Source organism: Dromiciops gliroides, chromosome 2 (genome assembly GCF_019393635.1).
Source record: "Dromiciops gliroides isolate mDroGli1 chromosome 2, mDroGli1.pri, whole genome shotgun sequence".
Lineage (NCBI taxonomy): Eukaryota > Metazoa > Chordata > Mammalia > Microbiotheria > Microbiotheriidae > Dromiciops > Dromiciops gliroides.
In genome coordinates this window covers 309,713,975-309,737,544 of record NC_057862.1, presented here as the reverse complement: position 1 = coordinate 309,737,544, position 23,570 = coordinate 309,713,975, and the positions used below count along the sequence as shown (strand labels likewise).

Genomic DNA, 23,570 nt, shown 5'->3' with positions numbered 1-23,570 from the left:
GGGCTGCCCAACTGCACAGGTATTGGCTTTCAAAGACCAACCAAATAAGATTGAAGATATTCATCTTTGTTGCTACAGATCCCAGAATTTGCCTATTTCCACCAAAACAGTTTTTCTGATTTACTGAAATGACTCTAAGCTTCCTTAGCTGCATACTTCATCCCTTCTATTCTGGAGGTTCCTCTGGGTTTTGCTGAGGTCAGTGTTAATCAGATATCACCTAAAATCTTTTTTTTTTTTTGCGGGGCAATGGGGGTTAAGTGACTTGCCCAGGGTCACACAGCTAGTAAGTGTTAAGTGTCTGAGGCTGGATTTGAACTCAGGTACTCCTGAATCCAGGGCCAGCGCTTTAACCACTAAAATCTTTTAAAGTCAGTCTACAATAGAACTCATAGAGTATATAAATGAGATGGAATACTGGGATAACAAAAATTAAGTAAAACCCAGAATTCCATAAACATTTAACTGATAGAGCTGCAAGGAACTCAAAGAATTAGATGAAAAGTCATAAGAAATGCAGAGGTTTTTACTACATTTGTAAAATCAGGATAATAAAACTTACTTCACAGGATTGTTGTGAGGGTCAAATGCAATAACCTATGCAATACATTTTGTAAACCTTAAAATGTTATATAAACGCCAGCTATATGTAGCATAGACAATCAATTTTATGCTTTATAAAGCATTGTACACGGTTGCTATGCAATGCTGTTAACACAAAGAAACAACGTATCTTTAAAGATTATTATGGGGGCAGCTCGGTGGCACAGTGGGAAAAAGCACCGGCCCTGGATTCGGGAGGACCTGAGTTCAAATCCGGCCTCAGACACTTGTCACTTACTTAATTGTGTGGCCCTGGGCAAGTCACTGAACCCTCATTTCCCCACCAAAAGAAAAATTATCCAAGTATTGATTTTGCCTATCAAAGAAATGCAACACCTTCAAGAACAATCAGATGAGAATTGTCAGTATTGATATATATGGCTCAAAATAATTATGTGTGTGTGGGGGGGGTGACACTAGAGATATAATGAGAACTAGCCAAAGCATGACTTCATTTTTTTTGAGGGGCAATGGGGGTTAAGTGACTTGCCCAGGGTCACACAGCTAGTAAGCGTCAAGTGTCTGAGGCCGGATTTGAACTCAGGTACTTCTGAATCCAGGGCTAAGTGCTCTATCCACTGCACCACCTAGCTGCCCCAAAAGCATGACTTCTATAGAAATGTTTTACCATTGTTGTGCTGTTGTAAGTAAAAGATAAATGAAAACATTTACCCATGAGGGAACTGAACAAGGAGAATGTGAAGAAGGATGAGGAGGAATTGGATGAGCAGCAGATGGAAGAAGAAAAAAGAAAATTTATGAAGTCTTATCAGGTTACTTGAGAAAGGGAAAGCATAATTTGAAGACAGAAAAATAAACGTTTAAGGATAAAGATTGAGCCACAAAAATTGTCGAAGGTTTTGGAAGAAACAGCAACTTACAGCTAAACCAAAATAAAAATTCATAATCAGTAGTCACCCACCTTCCCTGAGCTATCCGAGCCAGCCTCCTGCTTCTGGCCTCTTTCCCCAGAAACAGGACAAGGAGGGAGGTTAGGGCTGAAGGCCATGAGGTCATTCTTGGCCGCCCCTTCGCCAGAGCAAACCTGCCGCCGCCGCTGAGAATAAGACCAGCTCCCCACTTCACTTGAGCACACCAGTGTAGGCTTCCCAGGCCCATACGAGGCCTGTGGAGGTGCGGAGCACCGAAGCGCCACGTACAACAGTAGACTCAGCACCAACAGGCTGGACACTGAGCAGATGGCGATGATCAAGTAGACATTCACATCCACCAGCGCGGTCTCTTTCCCCACACCAGCCTTGGCCGAGATCCCCGAAGCCCCTGAAAAAGCCTTTGAAGTCTGTCCATTCTCCACCACTGACACGCACACAGTGGCCGTGGTGGACAGGGCTGGCTCTCCGTGATCTTTCACCAGCACCAGCAGCGTCTGCTTCAGTCCGTCAGATTCCTCCAGAGCCCGTGTTAGGCTGATCTCACCCGTGTACAGCCCCACGCGAAAAGGGCTGCGACCAAGGCCCACCTCCGGCTGCAACTCATAAGACAGCCACGCATTGTAACCAGAGTCCGCGTCGACTGCCCGGATCTTAGCCACGACCTGGCCAGCTGTCACCGACTGCGATAGCAACTCGGTTACCGGGACCACACCTGCTCCGGACCCTGAGTGAGGGGGCAGAACCACCGGAGAGTTGTCGTTTTCATCCAGAACAAACACTTGCAGGCTCACGTTGCTGCCTAAGGGTGGGAAGCCTGCGTCCCGGGCGCTCACCTGGAACTGCAGCAGCTCCAGCTCCTCGTGGTCCAGGGGCTGCAAGGCGTACACTTTCCCGCTCTCCGAGTGCACAGACACGTAGCTCGACAGCGGACGCTCCCCCACCCGCCGCTCCACCAGCGAGTAAGACACCAGCGCGTTCTCTTGCGCATCCGGGTCAGACGCCGACACTGTGAAGATGTGACTGCCTGGCGGGTTGTTCTCCTTCACAAACACTGTGTACACAGGCTGCTCGAAGGCTGGCGCGTTATCATTCACGTCTCCGATGGCCACAGACACGCTGGCCGTGGACCAAAGCGCTGGCTTCCCGCCGTCCCTCGCAGTCACCACGAGCTCGTAGGCCGGCACGCTCTCGCGGTCCACAGAACCCTCCAGCACCAGCGAGTAGTAATTTCTGAACGTGGACACCAGCGCGAAGGGCCCCGGGGGTGACAACGAGCAAGTCACCTGTCCATTGGCTCCAGAGTCTTCGTCAGACACGCTAATTAAAGCAATGACTGTCCCCGGAGGGGCATCCTCCCTGACTGGCAGCGATAACGACGTCACTGCGATACTTGGGATGTTATCATTGGCGTCCAGGACTTCCACCAAGACCGTGCAATGACCCACCATTGGGGGCGTCCCTTTGTCTGTCGCGTCAACTCGAATCTCATACGAGTTAACATCTTCAAAATCCAGATGCCCTTCAATTGAAATTTCTCCTGTATCTGGATTTATATGAAACTTATTTTTAGTCACAGGTGGAGTGAGACTATTGAAAGAGTACAAAATTTCCCGATTGATGCCCTCGTCCGCATCGGAGGCATTCAGTTTGATCACTAATGTTCCGTGAACTGCATTTTCTAATATCTTCACTTCGTATTCTGATCGCTCAAAAGTGGGAGCGTTATCGTTCACATCCAGAACTGTGATGAGCAGCTGCACTGTGCCGGTGAGTTCAGGTTTGCCCCCATCGGTAGCTGTCAGTATTAAGTGATGCTCAGGAACGTCCTCTCTGTCTAGAGGTTTTTTCAGCACTAGCTCAACCAATTTACTTTGGTCATTCTTTGATTTTACTTCTAGAATAAAGTAATCATTGGCGCTCAGCCTGTAAGTAAGTAAAGCATTAGAGCCAATATCTGGGTCAGAGGCTCCCTCTACAGGAAACCTAGAGTCTGGCAATCTGGATTCATAAACAAACAATTTTTGTTCCTTCGCTGGAAACAGAGGAGGATTGTCATTAATGTCCTTGATCTCCACCTCTACATGGAAAACCTGCAGCGGTTTGTCCACGATCACCTCCAGGTGGATGCTACATACCGGGTTTCGTCCGCACACCTCCTCACGGTCGATCCGCGAATTCACAAACAAAATACCATTCTTCACATTGACCTCCAGGTAGTCCCTGCGACCCTTGGACACCACCCGGAATAGCCTCGACACCAGCTCCCCGACCTCTAGTCCCAGGTCCTGCGCGATGCGTCCCACGAACGTACCGTGTTTCGATTCTTCCGGCACCGAGTAATGGACCTGGCCGCTCCCCACCTCCCAGGATGTGTGGAGCAGAAATAAGAGCAGCAGCTGCTGGGCTCCCCAGTCGCCTCCCCAGGAAAACACCATCTCAGACGCTCTATGCTTTATTCCAAAGAGTAGATCAAATACTGGAATAAAGGTAAATATGGGTGTCCGTTTCTTCCAGTTTTATTCTGCAGTCTCCGCCATTGCTTTGCATCATTTAACGACAAAACAGAATCTCCTTCAAAGACCCAAAGAGATATTGTTCAGCGATATTCCGTGGTGGACAGCGACATCATGTGGCATCAAACCGTAAGTCAAGTATTTTCTTTATGGTGTAAAACAGCAACTCGTATATACCCCAGGATTTAATTATGTTTCATACACCTTTTTTCATTGTTCGAGTTTTGCTCTTCCAGAACACAACTTCCGGTTCTCTGTCGACTAAAAGCAAACCAGCATTGTGACTGCTTCTGCTGCTTTACCACAAAGGAAATGGGGCTTTATTTCTTTTATGTCTTTAAATAGGTTTTAAATATTCAGAAAGAATGTAATATTATAAGAAAAGAAAATGAGCTTAGTGCTTCCTGTTGTACAGCTGCAAAATATGAACGCTTTAACAGACTAAACAGGAACTCTGGTGTCTATAGGAAGAGTGCTGATGGGAGAGTCGGAAGAGTCGAAAGATTGGGTCTGATTCCTGAAGGATGCTCACTGAGGTCTTGGGCAAATCATTTACCCTCTAAGAGCCAGTTTATTCAAATGGAAAACGCGAACAGTAATGCTAGTTGGGCAAGGGAATCACTTTGTATACCTTGAAGTACTAGATTAATTAAATTATATACTCTTGCATTTTAAATAGTCAGTCAATAAATAATAGGTGCCACTGTGTGCCAGGTACTATGCTAAACACGAGAGAGAGAGAGAGAGAGAGAGGGAAGGAGGAAGGGAGGGAGGGAGGGAGACTGCTCTCAAGAAGCTCACAACTGAATGGGAGAGATAACATGCAAACGACTACTTACGAACAGCTTATATTGAAGATAAATCGAAAATAATCAACAGAAGGAAGGCACTAGAATTAAGGAAGATTGAGAAAGGTTTTTTTGTAGAAGTTGGGATTGTAGGTAGGATCTACAGGAAGACAGAATATACAGGAGGTGGAGAGGAGGAATAGGGAAAGCATTCCACACTTGTAGGATAACCAGAGAAAATGCCCTGAGCCAAGAGATGGAGTGTTTTGTTTGAGGAACAGCAAGGAGGCCAAATGTCACTGGATTGCAGAGTATTTAGGTGAGAGGTGATAGGGAACCAGTGGAGGTTCCTAAGGGTGGCATAGTCAGAACTACACTTAAGGAAGATCACTTTGCCAGTTGAGTGGAGGATAAGTATAAGGGCTTGTGGCAAGCAGGCCTATCTAATGGACTGTTGCAATAGTCCAGGTATGAGGTGATGAGGCCATGCACCAGGGAGGTTGGAAGTGTTAGAGAAGAAGAGGTGGCACATTCAAGAGATGTTAGGCCTCAAAAAAAAAAAAAAGAAAAAGAAAAAGAAAGAGATGTTAGGAAGGTAAAATCAACAGCCCTCAGCAACAACTTGAGTATTGATGGTAATAATAATAATAATAATAAGGAATCAAGGATGACACCTTGGTTTCAAGCAACAGCAACTGAAAGAATGGTGGTGTCTTCAACAGTAATTGATAGGTTAGGAAGAGAGAAGGATTTGTGTAAAAAGATAAATATCAATGAGGAACATATTACAGGAGCCAAGGTTGGAGTCAAAAAACAAACAAAAAACTGGATTCAAGTCCTGCATCTGATAAATACTGGCAGAGTGACCCTGAGGCTTTAACTTAAACTCTCAGTGCTCCCAGGGAACTCAGTGCAGAACAAATATTGATCTGCAAAACAGAAGGCTTTCTCTCACTGGAAGTTTCCTATCCCAATTATATTACACAACCTAATTTTTGTTTTTAAAGAAGTTACATTCTAATTATCATTTACACACTCTCCAATATCCCTTAGACTTTTTCATTTTCTAATACATTTTGATTTAATCATCCAAGAAATTAATTTGATTATTTTAATAGCAATTCTCCTTGACTTCCCTGTAGTATTTATTTTTTTAACTTTTTTTTTTTTGGTGAAGCAAATGGGGTCAAGTGACTTGCCCAGGGTCACACAGCTAGTGTTAGGTGTCTGAGGCCGGATTTTGGACTCAGGTACTCCTGAATCCAAGGCCAGTGCTCTATCCACTGTGTCACCTAGCTGCCCCTCCCTGTAGTATTTAAAAGAAAAACTGTTCTATATAGAATTGTCTTTCTCCTTCATTTCTGCTTACATAAATCCTATTTGTTGTTCAAGGTCTAGCTCAAATGCCATCGTCTCTGAATTCCTATAGCATATTATACTTCTTTTCAGTCATTTATTGCACAATCCCTTTGTATAGTTTGCATGTTATCTCTCCCTTTCAGCTGTGAGCCTTATCTAAATCACTAGTCTAAGTCTTCCTTGATATTGCCTAGTTTGTGAGTCATTTTGGTATACCTGTATGTGTTTAGCATGTAACCATTCCTTATAGTAGGCATTCAGCAAATACCTTCAGAAGATTGAATTAATAATAATAGTTCTGAGGCTTCTTTATTGACTTATCAAAAAAATTAAGTTTGTAAGATCCTTTGACAATGATAAGTTGTTTATAGGTGGTCTAGAGGCCTGAGGACCACCCAAATAGTTAGTAACAGGGTCTGCTCTAACACTATGGCAAAATCTAGTCCATTGCTGGCTTCTTGATACTCACTAACCATCAGGAAAGCAACAAAGTCCTGTGTCTTTAGATGAGTTTCCTTGTCCCCAATAAGAAATTTAACAGGCAAGATTCTAGTGACTGAATCTCTTTACTCCTTAGTTTTCAGTAATTCATTGAAGCCAGGTTGGGCGGTTGTTTTTTTCATTTTAATTCCTGACCATCTCCATTACAGAAATGGTCATTATTTACCATGGATGTAATAATTAAATTACTACTTTATTTATGGCTATATTAAAAATGCAACTGAAATTTTTACGTGAAAGAAATTAGTTACAGGACTATCATGCCATCTCCCATTAAATTTTATTCCTTTCTCCCTTATTTCAAAGCGCTCCACCTTCATTCCTTCTGAAGAAGAAAAAAATAATTATTGATGAAATACATTTAGTGATCCCTGCTTCTATGAACTGTCAATCTTAATAAATAATATTTCTGATATAATGTTGTGAGTAAACACATATTGCAGATTCTGAGTCTCAGAGATGAAAATTTAGAGTTATCATAAAATGAACAATTGTCCAACACATTAGCAATTAGTGGGGGGGAAATCCTTATACCTTCAATATCCCTGATATTATTAACCATCAATATTTCTTCCATACAAATAAAAGACCTCAAGGAATTAGGAAGACCTGGTAAAAGTTGAGAGACATGTAACACAAGAGAAATGAAAATAATAATTCTAACCAATCAGTAGATGCTTATTAAAAGCCTAATCTGTGCTCAGCACGGACAGAAATGTGCCTGATCTGGCAAAATGAACAAAATCTCTTGACCATCATGAACATAATATCTGAAATAATTTTGAGAGAGAGAGAGAGATTAGGTATCAACTTAAATGTAACCATTTAAACAAAAAACAATTCTCTTCAAAGCAATAAGATTTTCTATTTTTTCCTAAATATAGTGTTACTAAAAATCTTCCTATGAAATTTGTCTATTCTGACCAATAAAATAACTTCAAAATTTTTAAGGATAAAAAATATTATTTGCTCATTATATCATTAAATTTACAAATGACAAAAAATAATGTCACCACTCTCAAAACTAAACATAAAATAAATGAGAAGAAATATATCAATGGATTAAAACCAGCTGAAGGAAAGTAGTTAATATCATTTTTAGAAGGACAATCAGGAGATGTATCAAAGCCAAATCTGAAGTTTCAGGTATGAAGAAGAAAGGCACCCATGAGAGTGAAATGCTGGAAATTTGATACTGAAAACCTAAAGTTCGGAAGAAATGAAAAACCTGATTTCAATAATGCCCAAGGGTAGATGACAGCCAAGAAATAGATTCTGCAAACGATAGTTTATACAGGTAAAATATTCATTTTTGTCCATAGTTTCATTAAATTTGCCTATTCCTTATACTAACAAATCCACTTTTACCAACTTTTCTAAAGCACCTACAATCTAAAGACAACCGTATGCAGTAATGAAGAGATGTGACGATTATACCAGACATTATGCCTGTGTGCATGGCATTTAGGCAATCACTATAATACACAGAAAATGAAGATACATTTTAAAGCACATTTTGGAGATAGCAAAATGGATTATGACTGAAGGTGGGTGGGTGGAAACAGGGGCTTACATAGGGAAACAGGGAAGGCTTCTTGAAAGAGGTGAGTTTTGGTCAAGAATTATCAAGGGAATCAATGCGAGGGAAACATTAAGGCAGGAAACCTAGCAGTACCAGATTTTAAACTATATTACAGAGCAATTACCATCAAAACAATTTGGTACTGGCTAATAAATGGTAGATCAATGGAATGCATTAGGTACACAATACACAGTAGTCAATGACCAAAGTAATCTAGTGTTTCATAAACCCAAATATCCAGTCTTTGGTGGTAAAAATTTGCTATTTGGCCAAAAATCGTCAGCAAAACTGGAAAGCAGTTGGGCAAAAACTAGGCATAAAACATCTAAATCCATATACCAAAATAAGGTCAAAATGGATATATGATTTAGACATAAAGGGTGATATCAGAAAAAATTAGGAAAGCATGGAAGATATGATTTGCCAGATCTATGGATAAGAGAACTGTTTATGAACAAACAAGAGAGAGAGAATCATGAAAAGTAAAATGGATAATTGCGATTATATGAAGTTAAGAAGTTTTTGCACAAACAAAACCAATGCAGTCAAAATTAAAAGAAAAGCAGGAAACTAGGGGAAGAAGGGTTCTACAGAAAATTTCTCTGATAAAGACCTCATTTCTCAAATACATAGGGATTGAGTAAAATTTATGGAAAGAGAGAGCCATTCTCCAACTCATAAATGATAAAAGGATATGAACAAGTAGTTTTCAAGAAGAAATCAAAGCTATCAATAGTCATATAATAATGCTCAAAAGCATTATTAATTAGATAAATGCAAATTTAATCAACTCTGAGGTACCGCCTTGCACTTATCAGAAATGGTAATACTACAGCAACAGAAAATGACAAATGCTGGCAGAGATGTGGGGAAATGGGTACAATAATGCTCTGTTGCTGGAGTTATGAACTGGTTCAGCCATTCTGAGGAAACAATTTGGAAGTATGAACAAAGGGCTATAAAACTTTGCATATCCTTTGAGCCAGCAATAGCACTACTAAGTCTGTATCCCAAAGAGATCAAAGAATAAGAAAAAACCCTATATGTACAAAAATATTTATAGCAGCTCTTTTTCTGTTTTGTTTGGGGGGCAGGGGGTTTGCAGGGCAATGAGGGTTAAGTGACTTGCCTAGGGTCACACAGCTAGTAAGTGTCAAGTGTCTGAGGCCGGATTTGAACTCAGGTCCTCCTGAATCTAGGGCCCGTGCTTTATCCACTGCACCACCTAGCTGCCCAGTTCTTTTTCTAGTCTAAAGTAATTGGAAACTGAGAGGATTCCCTTCAACTGGAAAATGTCTTAATAAGTTATAGTATATAAATCTGATAGAGTACTGTTATGTTATAAAATCAAGGGAATGGTTTCAGAAAAACTTGGGAAGACTTTGTGAAATGATGTAAAGTGAAGTGAACACAACCAAGAGAAAAAATTATACAATAACAACTATATTGTAAAGATTATCAACTTCAAAAAAACTCTGACTGATTAATACAATGACCAACCACAATTCCAAAGGGCAGAAAGGTGCATCAGTGGATAAAGGGTTGGACCTCTAGTCAAGAGAACTCAAGTTCAAATCTGGTCTCAGACATTTACTAGCTGTGTGATCCTAGGCAAGTCACTTAACCCTGTTTGGCTCAATTTCCTCATCTGTAAACTGGGCTGAAGAAGGAAAAAAGCAAACCACTCCACTATCTTTCTGAAGAAAACCCCAAATGGGGTCAAGAAGAATCAGACATGACTGAACAACAACATGATGAAACATGCTAGCCATTTCCAGAGAGAGAACTGATGGACTCTTTAGAATAAAACTTATTTTCTTCTCTTTATATTTCTCTTTTAATGGACGTGGCTAATGAGGGAATTTATTTTCATGATTATGCATATTTGTAATAGATTTTGTTTTTCTTGCTTTCTCAATAGTTCAGGGAAGAGAAGAGGGGCAGGAAAATTTTGAATATTAAATTAAATTAAATTTTTAAATTTTTTTTTAGTGAGACAATTGGGGTTAAGTGACTTGCCCAGGGTCACACAGCTAGTAAGTGTTAAGTGTCTGAGGCCGGATTTGAACTCAGGTACTCCCGACTCCAGGACCGGTGCTCTATCCACTGTGCCACCTAGCTGCCCCTTATTAAATTTAATTGAAAAAAACAAGAAAAATAATCAATAGCAATGTTTATGATTGTGTATCCAAAATATTGGAAGAGAAGCATACATTTCTCTTAACCTAGATGTGACTTACTCAAGAACAAGAGTGTTTTATATGGAAGTGAGATAACTTCAATATTCTTTGAGATTTTTTTCCAATTACATAGTAAGCACATAATAAATACATGATAGATTTGGAGGGAAATGTAGTTATGTATGATATAATTTGCAAAAGTTTGCCCATTCCATTCTTCATGGATGACTTCAATAAGTGCATTTGTGAAGATTTTGAAGAAATTGGAAAGTATACAAATGAATTGATAAACATTGGGTATCCTCTTGTTCAGATATCTAAAGATTCAATTCCTCAACAGCCTCAAAATGGCATTAAAACAATTTTGGTTTAGTCCAACTATTCTTCGCTTTGTCTTCTTTAATGTCATTTCTACTTCTTTATACTACAGGACATCAGTAATTTTGATATTAAAATGGAAACGTGCTCCTTCTACTGCCCTTGATGGAGGAAAGGGTGTTAAAGAATTTTGTTGTTAATACATCCTTTTTTTTTGTTTTTTTGTTGTTTTTTTTTAGGCAACGGGGGTTAAGTGACTTGCCCACGGTCACACAGCTAGTAAATGTCAAGTGTCTGAGGCCGGATTTGAACTCAGGTACTCCTGAGTCCAGGGCCGGTGCTTTAACCACTGCGCCATCTAGCTGCCCCTTAATACATCCTTTTTAATGTTTTTTTTTTGTACTCCAACTTTCATTCTTAAATTATTTTTATTATTATTATTTTACATAGTTGGGGTCTGTCACCAATCTTTCTGTAAAGTTCTTTAGTCCACTGCTTTTTCCTGTTTTATGAGTTAATACAGGTCATCAATGTCCACCATCTTCTTAGACAAAAGTTTAAAAAGAAGCTTAAATTCTGAGCCAGTGTGGATCTGGTCTAACATATCATGTCCATATCTTATCCATTTCTCTCATCACATATATGGCCATTTTATTTTTCTGTCATACAATTCATTGATGACATCCTTTAATCTTCTTCAGTGGTCATCACTGATTATGAATCAAACTGTTCCAACCCATAATTCACTTTTCCATTGCCCTCTGTGTGATGTTTACCGTTACTTATTTCGAGGCAGTGGCAATCCAGGTTTCACTTTTATTCAGCATCAACAGTAAAATGTTTGTGTTGAAAGTATAGGCTTTTACTGTTGTAGGAAATCTGTTATCAGCAATTGTTTTGCAACTCTCCAGAAGAAATACAATATCTTCCTTCCTTTCATTTCCAAGAATTGTTCATTCTCCATCTGAATTGCTTATGACAGATACACATACTGTTGCAGAAATTCTAGAGGCATCCATTTAAGATGATGACTAGAAATCTATGAAGCAAATATTATTTATCTATTTGTTCTTTCTCAGGTACATGAACAGACCAAATTATTTTCAAGATTCTTTTCAAATTCTCCTCCAAGAGATTCTACAATATTTTTCAGTTGGATGGAGTCAAAACAATGTTGCCCATTCACAAACAGAAGTCAATTGGATTCAGTGAAAAAATTATGTAAATCTCTATAGCAAACCTGAGTTTCCACATTTGGAAAAAGGGGAAAATAATGCCACTTACCTCATTGTATTGTTGTGAGGATCAAATGCAATAACATATGCAAAACATTTTCCAACCCTTAAAGTGATAAATAAACGTTGGCTACCTATAGCATAGAAGGTTAATTATATGCTTCATAAAGTATTCTTCACAGTGGCTATGCAATGGAATCAACACAAAGCAAGCACATTTTTTTAAGTGAGGCAAAGGGGTTAAGTGACTTGCCCAGGGTCACACAGCTAGTAAGTGTTAAGTGTCTGAGGTCGGATTTGAACTCAGGTACTCCTGACTCCAAGGCTGGTGCTCTACCCACTGCAAGCACATATTTTTAAAGATTATTATTCAAACATTGAATTTGCTTATAAGAGAAATGGAACACATTCAAGAACAATCCAGTGAGAACTTAAACATGCAGAAAATAACATCATTCTCACTATTGATATATGGCTCAAAATAATTATGGGGGGGTATAAAAGAGAGATGTACTGGCAACTAGCCAAAGAAAGACTTCTATAGAAATATGTTACAATTCTCATGCTGTTGTAAGTAAAAGATAAATAAAAATATTGACCCATGAAGGGACATACTGAACAAGGAGGAGAATGTAAAGAAAGATGCTGGATGAGCAGCAGATGGAAGAAGAAGAAAAGAGCATTTATGAAACCTTATCAGGTTATTTAAGAAACGGAGAGCATAATTTGAAGAAGGAAAAATCAACATTTGAAAGGATGACGATTGAGCCACAGGAATTGTAGGACGTTTTGAGAGAAACAACAATTTGCACCTTAACAGAAATAAAAATGCATTATCAAGAATCACCCACCTTCCCTGAGTTATCCGAGCCAGCCTCCTGCTTCTGGCCTCTTTCCCCAGAAACAGGACACGGAGGGAGGTTAGGGCTGAAGGCCATGAGGTCATTCTTGGCCGCCCCTTCGCCAGAGCAAACCCGACGCCGCTGCTGAGAATAAGACCAGCTCCCCACTTCACTTGAGCACACCAGTGTAGGCTTCCCAGGCCCATACGAGGCCTGTGGAGGTGCGGAGCACCGAAGCGCCACATACAACAGTAGACTCAGCACCAGCAGGCTGGACACTGAGCAGATGGCGATGATCAAGTAGACATTCACATCCACCAGCGCGGTCTCTTTTCCCACACCAGCCTTGGCCGAGATCCCCGAAGCCCCTGAAAAAGCCTTTGAAGTCTGTCCATTCTCCACCACTGACACGCACACAGTGGCCGTGGTGGACAGGGCTGGCTCTCCGTGATCTTTCACCAGCACCAACAGCGTCTGCTTCAGTCCGTCAGATTCCTCCAGAGCCCGTGTTAGGCTGATCTCACCCGTGTACAGCCCCACGCGAAAAGGGCTGCGACCAAGGCCCACCTCCGGCTGCAACTCATAAGACAGCCACGCATTGTAACCAGAGTCCGCGTCGACTGCCCGGATCTTGGCCACGACCTGGCCAGCTGTCACCGACTGCGATAGCAACTCAGTTACCGGGACCGCACCTGCTCCGGACCCTGAGTGAGGGGGCAGAACCACCGGAGAGTTGTCGTTTTCATCCAGAACAAACACTTGCAGGCTCACGTTGCTGCCTAAGGGTGGGAAGCCTGCGTCCCGGGCGCTCACCTGGAACTGCAGCAGCTCCAGCTCCTCGTGGTCCAGGGGCTGCAAGGCGTACACTTTCCCGCTCTCCGAGTGCACAGACACGTAGCTCGACAGCGGACGCTCCCCCACCCGCCGCTCCACCAGCGAGTAAGACACCAGCGCGTTCTCTTGCGCATCCGGGTCAGACGCCGACACTGTGAAGATGTGACTGCCTGGCGGGTTGTTCTCCTTCACAAACACTGTGTACACAGGCTGCTCGAAGGCTGGCGCGTTATCATTCACGTCTCCGATGGCCACAGACACGCTGGCCGTGGACCAAAGCGCTGGCTTCCCGCCGTCCCTCGCAGTCACCACGAGCTCGTAGGCCGGCACGCTCTCGCGGTCCACAGAACCCTCCAGCACCAGCGAGTAGTAATTTCTGAACGTGGACACCAGCGCGAAGGGCCCCGGGGGTGACAACGAGCAAGTCACCTGTCCATTGGCTCCAGAGTCTCGGTCAGACACGCGGATTGAGGCAATGACTGTCCCCGGAGGGGCATCCTCCCTGACTGGAAGCGACAATGATGTCACTGCGATACTTGGGATGTTATCATTGGTGTCCAGGACTTCCACCAGGACCCTGCAATGACCAATCATTGGGGGCGTCCCTTTGTCTGTCGCGTCAACTCGAATCTCATACGAGTTAACGTCTTCAAAATCCAGATGTCCTTCAATTGAAATTTCTCCTGTATCTGGATTTATATGAAACTTATCTTTAATCACAGGTGGAGCGAGACTATTGAAAGAGTATAATATCTCCCGATTGATGCCCTCGTCTGCATCGGAGGCATTCAGTTTGATCACTAAGGTTCCGTGGATTGCATTTTCTAATATCTTCACCTCGTACTCTGATCGCTCAAAAGTGGGAGCGTTATCGTTCACATCCAGAACTGTGATGAGCAACTGCACTGTGCCCGTGAGTTCAGGTTTGCCCCCATCGGTGGCTGTCAGTATTAAGTGATGCTCAGGAACTTTCTCTCTGTCTAGAGGTTTTTTCAGCACTAGCTCAACCAATGTACTTTGGTCATTCTTTGAGTTTACCTCTAGAATAAAGAAATCATTGGCGTTGAGCCTGTAAGTAAGTAAAGCATTAGAGCCAATATCTGGGTCAGAGGCTCCCTCTACAGGAAACCTAGAGTCCGGCAACCTGGATTCGTAAAGAAACAGTTTTTGTTCCTTAGCTGGAAACAGAGGAGGGTTGTCATTAATGTCCTTAATCTCCACCTCTACATGGAAAACCTGCAAAGGCTTCTCCAGGATCACCTCCAGGTGTATGCTACACACCGTGTTCCGACCACACAGCTCCTCGCGGTCGATTCGCGAATTCACAAACAAAATGCCGTTTTGCGCATTTACCTCCAAGTAGTCCCTGCGATCCTTGGACACTACCCGGAACAGCCTTGACACCAGCTCCCCGACCTCTAGACCCAGGTCCTGCGCGATTCGCCCCACGAACGTACCGTGTTTCGATTCTTCCGGCACCGAGTAATGGACCTGGCCGCTCCCCACCTCCCAGGATGTGTAAAGCAGTAATGAGAGCAGCAACTGCTGGGCTCCCAAGATGCCTCCCCAAGAAAATACCATCGCAAACTCTCCTTGCTTTATTCGAAAGGATAAATCAAATATCCGAATAAAGGTAATTATAGACGTTCGTTTCCTCCAGTGTTATTCTGCTGCATCCGCCACTGTTTTCCGTCATTTAAAGACAAAACAGAGCCTCTTTCCAAGGTCCAAGATATTGTTCAGCGATATTCCGTGGTGGACAGCGACATCATGTGGCAGCAAACCGTAAGTCAAATATTTTCTTTATGGTGTAAAACAGCAACTTATGTTCCCCAGGATTTAATTTTATTTCATAAACTTTTTTTTCATAGCTCGAGTTTTTCTCTTGCAGCAAGAACTGCAGTCTGCTGTTTTGCCATGAAGGAAATGGTGCTTTCTTTTGTGTCTTTAAATCGATTTATAATATTCATAAAGTCGATAATGTAATAAGGAAAATAAATGAGCTCAGTACTTCCTCTTGTAGAGATGAAAAATGTGCACATTTTAAAAGACTAAACAGGAACTCTGATGTCAATGTGAAGAGTCCTGGATGAGAGAGTCGGAAGGATCAGAAGACTTAGGTCTGATTACTGATGGCTGCTTACTGTGGCCTTGAGCAAATCACTTACCCTCTCAGAACCAGTTCCTTCACATGTAAAATGGGCACAGTATTGCTAAGTTTGTCAAGGAAATAACTTTATAAATCTTGAAGGGCTATATGCATGTGGATTATATAATTTTGCATTTGAAAATATTTATGATGCATTTTAAAATAGTCAATAAATATTAAGTACCACGTATGCCAGGCAGTGTGCCAAGTACTCAGGATACAAAGCAAGAGAAAACACAGCCTCTGCTCACAAGCAGCTCACAGCTGAAAGGGAGAGACAACATGCAAACAAATACTTATGAACGGTTTGTATTAAAGATAAATTACAAATAATCAAAAAAAGGAAGGCACTAGTAGCAAGGAAGATTTGGAAAGGTTTCTTGTAGAAGCTGGGATTATAGGTAGGACCTGCTGGAATTTAGAGAATCCAGGAGGTGAATATAAGAATGAAAAGCATTTCCCACTTGTAAGACAACCAGAGGAAATGCCCTGAGCCAAGAGATGGAGTGTTTTGTTTGAGGTACAGCAAGGAGGTGAACGTCACTGAATGGCAGTGTCTGGGTGGGAGAGAGGCTGAAGAGTTATATAAGGTGTAAGATGAGTAGAAAGGTAGAGGGACAACTTATCAAGGGTTTTGTGTGCTAAACAGGATTTTATACTCAGTGCTAGAGCTGATAGGGAACCACTGGAGTTTCCTAAGGGTGGCATGGTCAGACCTATACTTAAAGAAGATCTGTTTACCAGATGAGTGGAGGAGAATAAAAAGACTTCTGACAGACAGACCTATCAAGTAAACTATTGCAATTATCCAAGCGTGAGGAGCTGAGGGCTTCCAACAGGGTGGCTCTAAGTGACAGATAAGAAGTGACACATGGAAGAGATGTCAGGAAGGCAAATTCAACAGCCCTCAGCAACAATTTGGGTATTGGTGGTGAAAGAGTGTGGAGTCAAAAAAGTAAAATAAAATAAATAAATAATTTTAAATTAAAAAGGGGGACAGCTAGGTGGCACAGTGGATAAAGCACTGGCCTTGGATTCAGGAGGACCTGAGTTCAAATCTGACTTCAGACACTTGACACTTACTAACTGTGTGACCCTGGGTAAGTCACAACCCTCATTGTCCCACCAAAATAATTTTTTTAAAGTGTGGGGGTGGCTAGGTGGCGCAGTGGATAGAGCACCGGCCCTGGAGTCAGGAGGACCTGAGTTCAAATCCAGCCTCAGACACTTAACGCTTACTAGCTGTGTGATCCTGAGCAAATCACTTAAGCCCAATTGCCTCACTAAAAAAAAAAAAGTGTGGAGTCGAGGATAACACCTTGGTTCCAATTCTGATAAACTGAGAAAATGATGATGCCTTTTGCAGTAATAGGTAAGTTTGAAAGAGAGAAAGGTTTGTGCAGAAAGATAAATACCAATAGGGAATATATCCCATCAGTCAAGCTTGGAGTCAGAGAAGCCTGGACTCAAGTTATGCATCTGATACATACTGGCTGGGTAACCCTGGGGCTGTAATTTAACCTCTCAATGCTCCCAAACAACAGAACAAATGCTGATCTCCATAGCAGAAGGTTTTCTCTCTCTGGAAGTTTCCTATGCCCAATTATATTACAGGCCCTAGTTTTTTATTACTTTTTTTTTGGTGAGGCAATTGGGGTTAAGTGACTTGCCCGGGGTCACACAGCTAGTGAGTGTCAAATGTCTGAGGCCGGATTTGAACTCAGGTATTCCTGACTCCAGGGCCAGTGCTCTATCCACTGTACCGCCTAGCTGTTCCCTTTATTACATTTTAATTGTTATTTACATACTCTCCAACATCCCTTAGATTTTTTCCTTTTCTAATGCATTTTGATTTAATAGTCCAATAAATTAACTTGATTACTTTTTAGTAGCAATTCTCCTTTATTTTCCTGTAGTATTTAATAGAAAAACTGTTTGTTTTATAAAGAATTGCCTCTCCTTCATTTCTGCTTACATAAATGCTATTCATTCTTCAAAATCTAGCTCAAATGCCATCTTCTCTGAATACCCATAGGATATTATAACTCTTCTCAGTGATTTATTGAATAGTCCCTTTGTATAGTTTTTTTAATGAGTCTTATCTGAATTACTAGTCTAATTCTTCCTTGATGTCACTTACTTTGTCAGTCATTTTAGTGTACTTGTATGTTTAGCATATAACCTTTCTTTAAAGTGGGCAGTCAGCAAATAACTTCAGAAGACTGAATTAATAATATTTCCTAATTCTTCTTTATTGCTGTAGGGGAAAATTAAGTTTTTATGGTCCTTAGACAATTCTAATCTAAAGAATTAGTAACAGGGTCTGCTCTAACACTATGGGAAATCTAGTCGTCTCCTGTTTTTTTGATACTCACTAACCACTAGGAACACAACCAAGTCCTGTGTCTTTAGATTAGTTTCTTGGGTCCCCAATAAGGTATTTAACAGGCAAGACTCTTATGAATGGATCTCTTTGCTTTTTGATGTTCAATAATTCTTTGAAGCTATTTTTTTTTAATTTCCATCCCTGACCATCTCCATTACTGAAATGGGCATTGTTTTCCTTGAATGTCATGATTAAATTACTACTTTCTTTATGAATGCGTTAAACATGCCACTGAAATTTCTTATTTGAAAAAAATTAGTTACAGGACTATCATGCAATCTCCCATGAAATTTTACTACTTTCTCCTTTATTTCAAAGACCTCCACCTTCATTCTTTCTAAAGAAATAAGAAAAACATAATTACTGATGAAATAGATTTAGTGATCCCGATTTTTATGAACTGTCAATCTTTTTTTAATTAATAAAGTATTTTATTTTTTTCCGTTACATGTAAAGATAGTTCTCAACTTTTGTTTATACAAGCTTTACAATTTCAGATTTTTCTCCCTCTCTCCCCTCCCTCCCCCCTCCCCTAGACAGCAGGTAATCTGATATACGTTTTATATATATATATATATATATATATATACATATATACATATATATACATATATATACATATATGTGTGTATATACACACATAATAACATTAATCCTATTTCTGCATTAGTCATGTTATAAGAGAAAAAATCAGAGCAATGATGAAAAACCTCAAAATAGAAAAAAAAAACAGCATCAAAAACAAAAGAAATAGTATGGTTCATTCAGCATCTATACTCCGCAGTTCTTTTTTTTTTTTCCCTTGGATTTGGAGATCCTCTTCCATCACAAGTTCCCTGGAACTCTTTTGTGCCATTGCATTGGTGAGAAGAATATAGTCCATCACAGTAGATCAACACTCAATGTTGATGATACTGTTTACAATTGAACTGTCAATCTTAATAAATAATATTTCTGATATAATATTGTGAGTACAAACACATATTGCAGATTCTGAGTCTCAGGACTCGAATTGAGAGTTGTCATAAAATTAACAGATTGGTCCAACACATTGGCAGTTAGTGAAAAAAAAAATCCCTATACCTTCAATATCCCCACTATTATTAACCATCAAGATTTCTTCAATACAAGTATAAGACCTCAAGGAATTAGAGTGATCTGGGGAAAGTTGAGAGACATGTAACACAAGAGAAATGGGAATAATAATTCTAACCAATCACTAGATGATTATTAACAGCTTAGTCTGTGCTCAGCACAAACAGAAATGTTCCTGATCTGACAAAATGGTCAATATCTCTTGACCATCATGAAGATAATATCTGAAATAATTCCTTAAAAGAGGGAGAGATTAGTTAGCAACTTAAATGTAATCACTTAAACAAAAAACAATTCTCTTTAAAGCAATAAGATTTTCTTTTTTTCCAAAAATAATATTACTAAAAGTCTTCCCATGAACGTTTTCTATTCTGACCAATAAAATTACCTTTCAAAAATCTTAATGATAAAAACATCATTTTGTCATTATGTCAATATATTTACAAAGGACAAAAATTATGTCACCACAGTCAAAACTAAGAGCACAGAAATGAATGAGAAGAAATATATCACTGGAATAAAATGAGCTGAAAGGAAGTAGTTAATATAATTTTTTTTTTGGCGAGGCAATTGGAGTTAAGTGACTTGCCCAGGGTCACACAGCCAGTAAGTGTCAAGTGTTTGAGACTAGATTTGAACTCAGGTCCGCCTGAATCCAGGGCTGGTGCTGCCACCTAGCTTCCCCCAATTAATATCATTAATATCATTTTTAAAAGTATAATCTGGAGATGTATCAAAGCCAAATTTGAAGTTTCAGGCCTGAAGAAGAAAGGCACCCATGATAGTGAAGTGTTGGGTAGTTGATACTGAAAATCTGAAAGATCAGAAGAAATGAAAGGACATGATTTCAGTAATGTTCAAGGTTAGGTGACAGCCAAGAAATAGATTCTGCAAACAATAGTTTATCCAGGTAAAATCTTGATTTTTGTCCTTCATATTTTCATTAAAGAAGCTGAGCCACTATGCTAACAAATCCACTTTTACCAACTTTTCTTAACCACCTGCCATCTAAAGAGCACTGTATGCAATAATAAAGGGATTTAAAGCTTAGACCAGACATTATTCCTGTGTGCATGATATTTAGGCAATTAATATAATACACAGAAAATGAAAATAACTTTTTTTTGCAGAGCAACGAGGGTTAAGTGACTTGTCCAGAGTCACACAGGTAGTAAGTGTCAAGTGTCTGAGGCTGGATTTGAATTCAGGTCCTCCTGAATCCAGGGCTGTTGGTTTATCCACTACACCACCTAGCTGCCCCTGAAGATATATTTCAAAGCACATTTTGGAGATAGCAAAACAAATTGTTATTGGAGGTCAAGGGGAGAAAAGAGGGGCTTGCATATGGAAACAGAAGGCTTCTTGAAAGAGGTGAGTTGTGGTCAAGAATATCAAGATTAAGTACATAATACACAGTAGTCAATGACCACAGTAATCTAGAGTTTCATAAACCCAAAGATTCAATTGGGGAGGGGGGCATGAATTCACTATTTAACCAAAATTACAGGGAAAATTGGAAAGGAGTTTGACACAAACCAGGCATAAAACTAACATCTCAAACCATATACCCACATAAGTTCAAAATAGATATATGATTTAGAGATAAAGAGTGATATCAAAAGCAAATTAGGGGAGCATGGAAGATTAGACTTGTCAGATATATGGAAAAGTGAAACATGACAAAATAAGAGAAAGAGAATCAAAGGAAGTATAGGGGATAATTGTGATTATATGAAATTAAGAAGTTTTTTGCACAAAAACCTAAATGCAGCCAAAATTAGAAGGAAAGCAGAAATTGGTAAGAAATGTTTTACAGCAAGTTTCTCTGGCAAAGGTCTCATTTCTCAAGTGAGAAATGAGTGAAATTCAGAGAGAGAGACAGAGAGACAGAGAGAGATTCAGATTCTCCATTTGATAAGTGGTCAAATGATATGAAGTTAGTTTTCAAAAAGAAAAATCAAAACTATTGATAATCACATAAAAATGCTCTAAATGATTATTCATTAGAGAAATAAAAATTAAATTAACTCTGAGGTAGCACCTTACACCTATCAGATATGTTAATATTACAGAAAAGGAAAATGACAAATGCTGGAGGGGATGTGAAAAAATAGGTACAATAATGCACTATTTGTGGGGTTTGTCAGTTTTCTCATCTGTAAACTGAGTTGGAGAAGGAAATGGTAAACAACTCCAGTATTTTGCTGAGAAAACTACAAATGGGGTCATGAAGAGTCAGACATAACTGAACATCAACAACAACATAATGAAACATGCTAGCAACTTCCAAAGAGAGAGAGTTAATGGACTCAGTGTAGAATTAAACTTATTCTCTTCTCTTTTTATTTCTATTTGAATGGACATGGCTAATGAGGGAATTTGTTTTCCACGATTATACCTATTTGTAATAGGTTTTGGTTTTCTTCCGTTCTTCAGGAAAGAGAAGAAAGGAAGGAAAGAATTTGAATATTAAATTAAAATTTTAAATCATGAGAATTAATCAATAAAGATGTCTATGATTGTGCACCCAAAATATAGAAAAAGAAGAAAAAAGATTTCTCTTAATCTAGACATGACTTACTCAAGAACAAAAGTATTATATATAAAGAAGTTAGGTAGCTTCAATATCCTTTGAAGGGTAGGGGTCAGTTACATAATAAGCACTTGATTGGTTCAGGAAAAAGATGTGGTTGACTTTAATAAGTGTACATGTGAAGATTTTGCAGCAACTGAAAAGTATGCAAATGAGTTCATAACAATTTGGTATCCTCCTCTCCAGTTATCTGGAGATTCAATTCCTCAACAGCCTCAAAATGGCAATAAAAAATTTTGGTCTAGTCCAATTATTCTTCCCTTTCTCTTCTTTAATGTCATTTCTACTTCTTTATGCTACAGTACATCAAGCACTTTGATATTAAAATACAAATGTGCTCATTCCACTGCCTGGAGAAAAGAGTGTTATAGAATTCTGTCATTAATGACTCCTTTTTTTGAGTGTCTTTCTTGTATCCTGACTTTGATTCTTAAATGTCATCCTGATTATTTGGCTCTGTCACCAATCTTTCTGTAATGTTCTTTAGACAACTGTCTAATGTTTTATGAGTTAACGCTGATCATTCACTTACACCATTTAAAATCTTAAGCAAGATTTTTTAAAGAAGCTTAAATTCTAAGCTGGTGTGTATATGGTCTATCATATCATGACCATCTGTAATCACTTCTCTTGTCATGACTAGGCCATTTACTCTTTCTGTCATACAATTCATTAGTGACATCATTTAATCTTTTTACTGAGAGGTCATCATTGGTTATTGTTCAGACTCTTCAGACCCATAATTCACCTTCCCATTGCCCACTGTGTGATCTCTACCTTTATTTATGGAGAGGTAGTGGCATTCCTGGTTTTGCTTTTATGCAGCATCACCAGTAAAATCTGCTTTGAAAGGATAGGTCTTGCTGTTCTAGGAAGTTTGGTATCAGTAAGTGCTTTGCAACTCTCCAGAAGAAATATAGTATCCTCCTTTTCAGAGACCAGTTCATTTTCTACCTATATTGTTTATCCCAGATACACATGCTGTTGCAGAAACTCCACAGGTGATCCATTAAGATAATGCCCAACAATTAGGAAACAAACATCATTTACCCATTTGATCTTTCCCATGTGGATGAATAGGACAAACTCTTTTCTCTAATTATATATCTCTTTCCAGGGACTCTACAATAGTTTTGGATTTGATGCAGTCAACACAATGCCACCTATTCACAAACAATAGTTAATTGGATCCACTGAAAGATTATGTACATCACTATAGCAAACCTCAATTTCCACATTTGTAAATTTGAGATAATAATAGCAATTACCTCACAGGGTTCTTGTGAGGATCAAATGCAATACCCCGAGCAATACATTTCCAAACCTTAAAATGATATATAAATGTTAGCTAACTATAACATACAAGATTAATTTTATGCTTCATAAAATATCCTTCACACTGGCTATGCAATGCTATTAACACAAAACAGCTAGATAGTTTTAAAGATTATTATGCAAAGATTGATTTTGCCTATGAAAGAAATAGAATGCATTCAAGAACTATCAAAATGAGAACTGAAACAAGTATAAGATAACATCAGAGGGACAGCTAGGTGGCACAGTGGATAAAGCACTGGCCCTGGATTCAAGAGGACATGAGTTCAAATCCAGCCTCAGACACTTTACACTTACTAGCTGTGTGACCTTAGGCAAGTCACTTAACCCTCATTGCCCTGCAAAGAAAAAAAAAGATAACATC

At 39.7% G+C, this 23,570-nt stretch overlaps 1 protein-coding gene across 5 annotated transcripts in view; it reads right to left on the bottom strand.

Annotated features, from left to right (window-relative positions):
- LOC122740813 (protocadherin alpha-C2-like) overlaps positions 1 to 23,570 on the bottom strand; it is a 275,331-nt gene that overhangs the window by 198,971 nt on the left and 52,790 nt on the right. Inside the window, exon 1 of one of the 5 annotated variants that reach the window (XM_043983554.1) lies at positions 12,824 to 15,401. The exons of 3 other annotated variants lie outside the window; for them this stretch is intronic. In XM_043983554.1, coding sequence (XP_043839489.1) covers positions 12,824 to 15,229 — 2,406 coding nt within the window. In that variant the 5' untranslated portion in view covers positions 15,230 to 15,401. Of the gene's footprint in view, positions 1 to 1,525; positions 4,033 to 12,823; positions 15,402 to 23,570 lie in introns of those variants that run through there. One more of the 5 variants, XM_043983553.1, reaches the window with a different exon arrangement.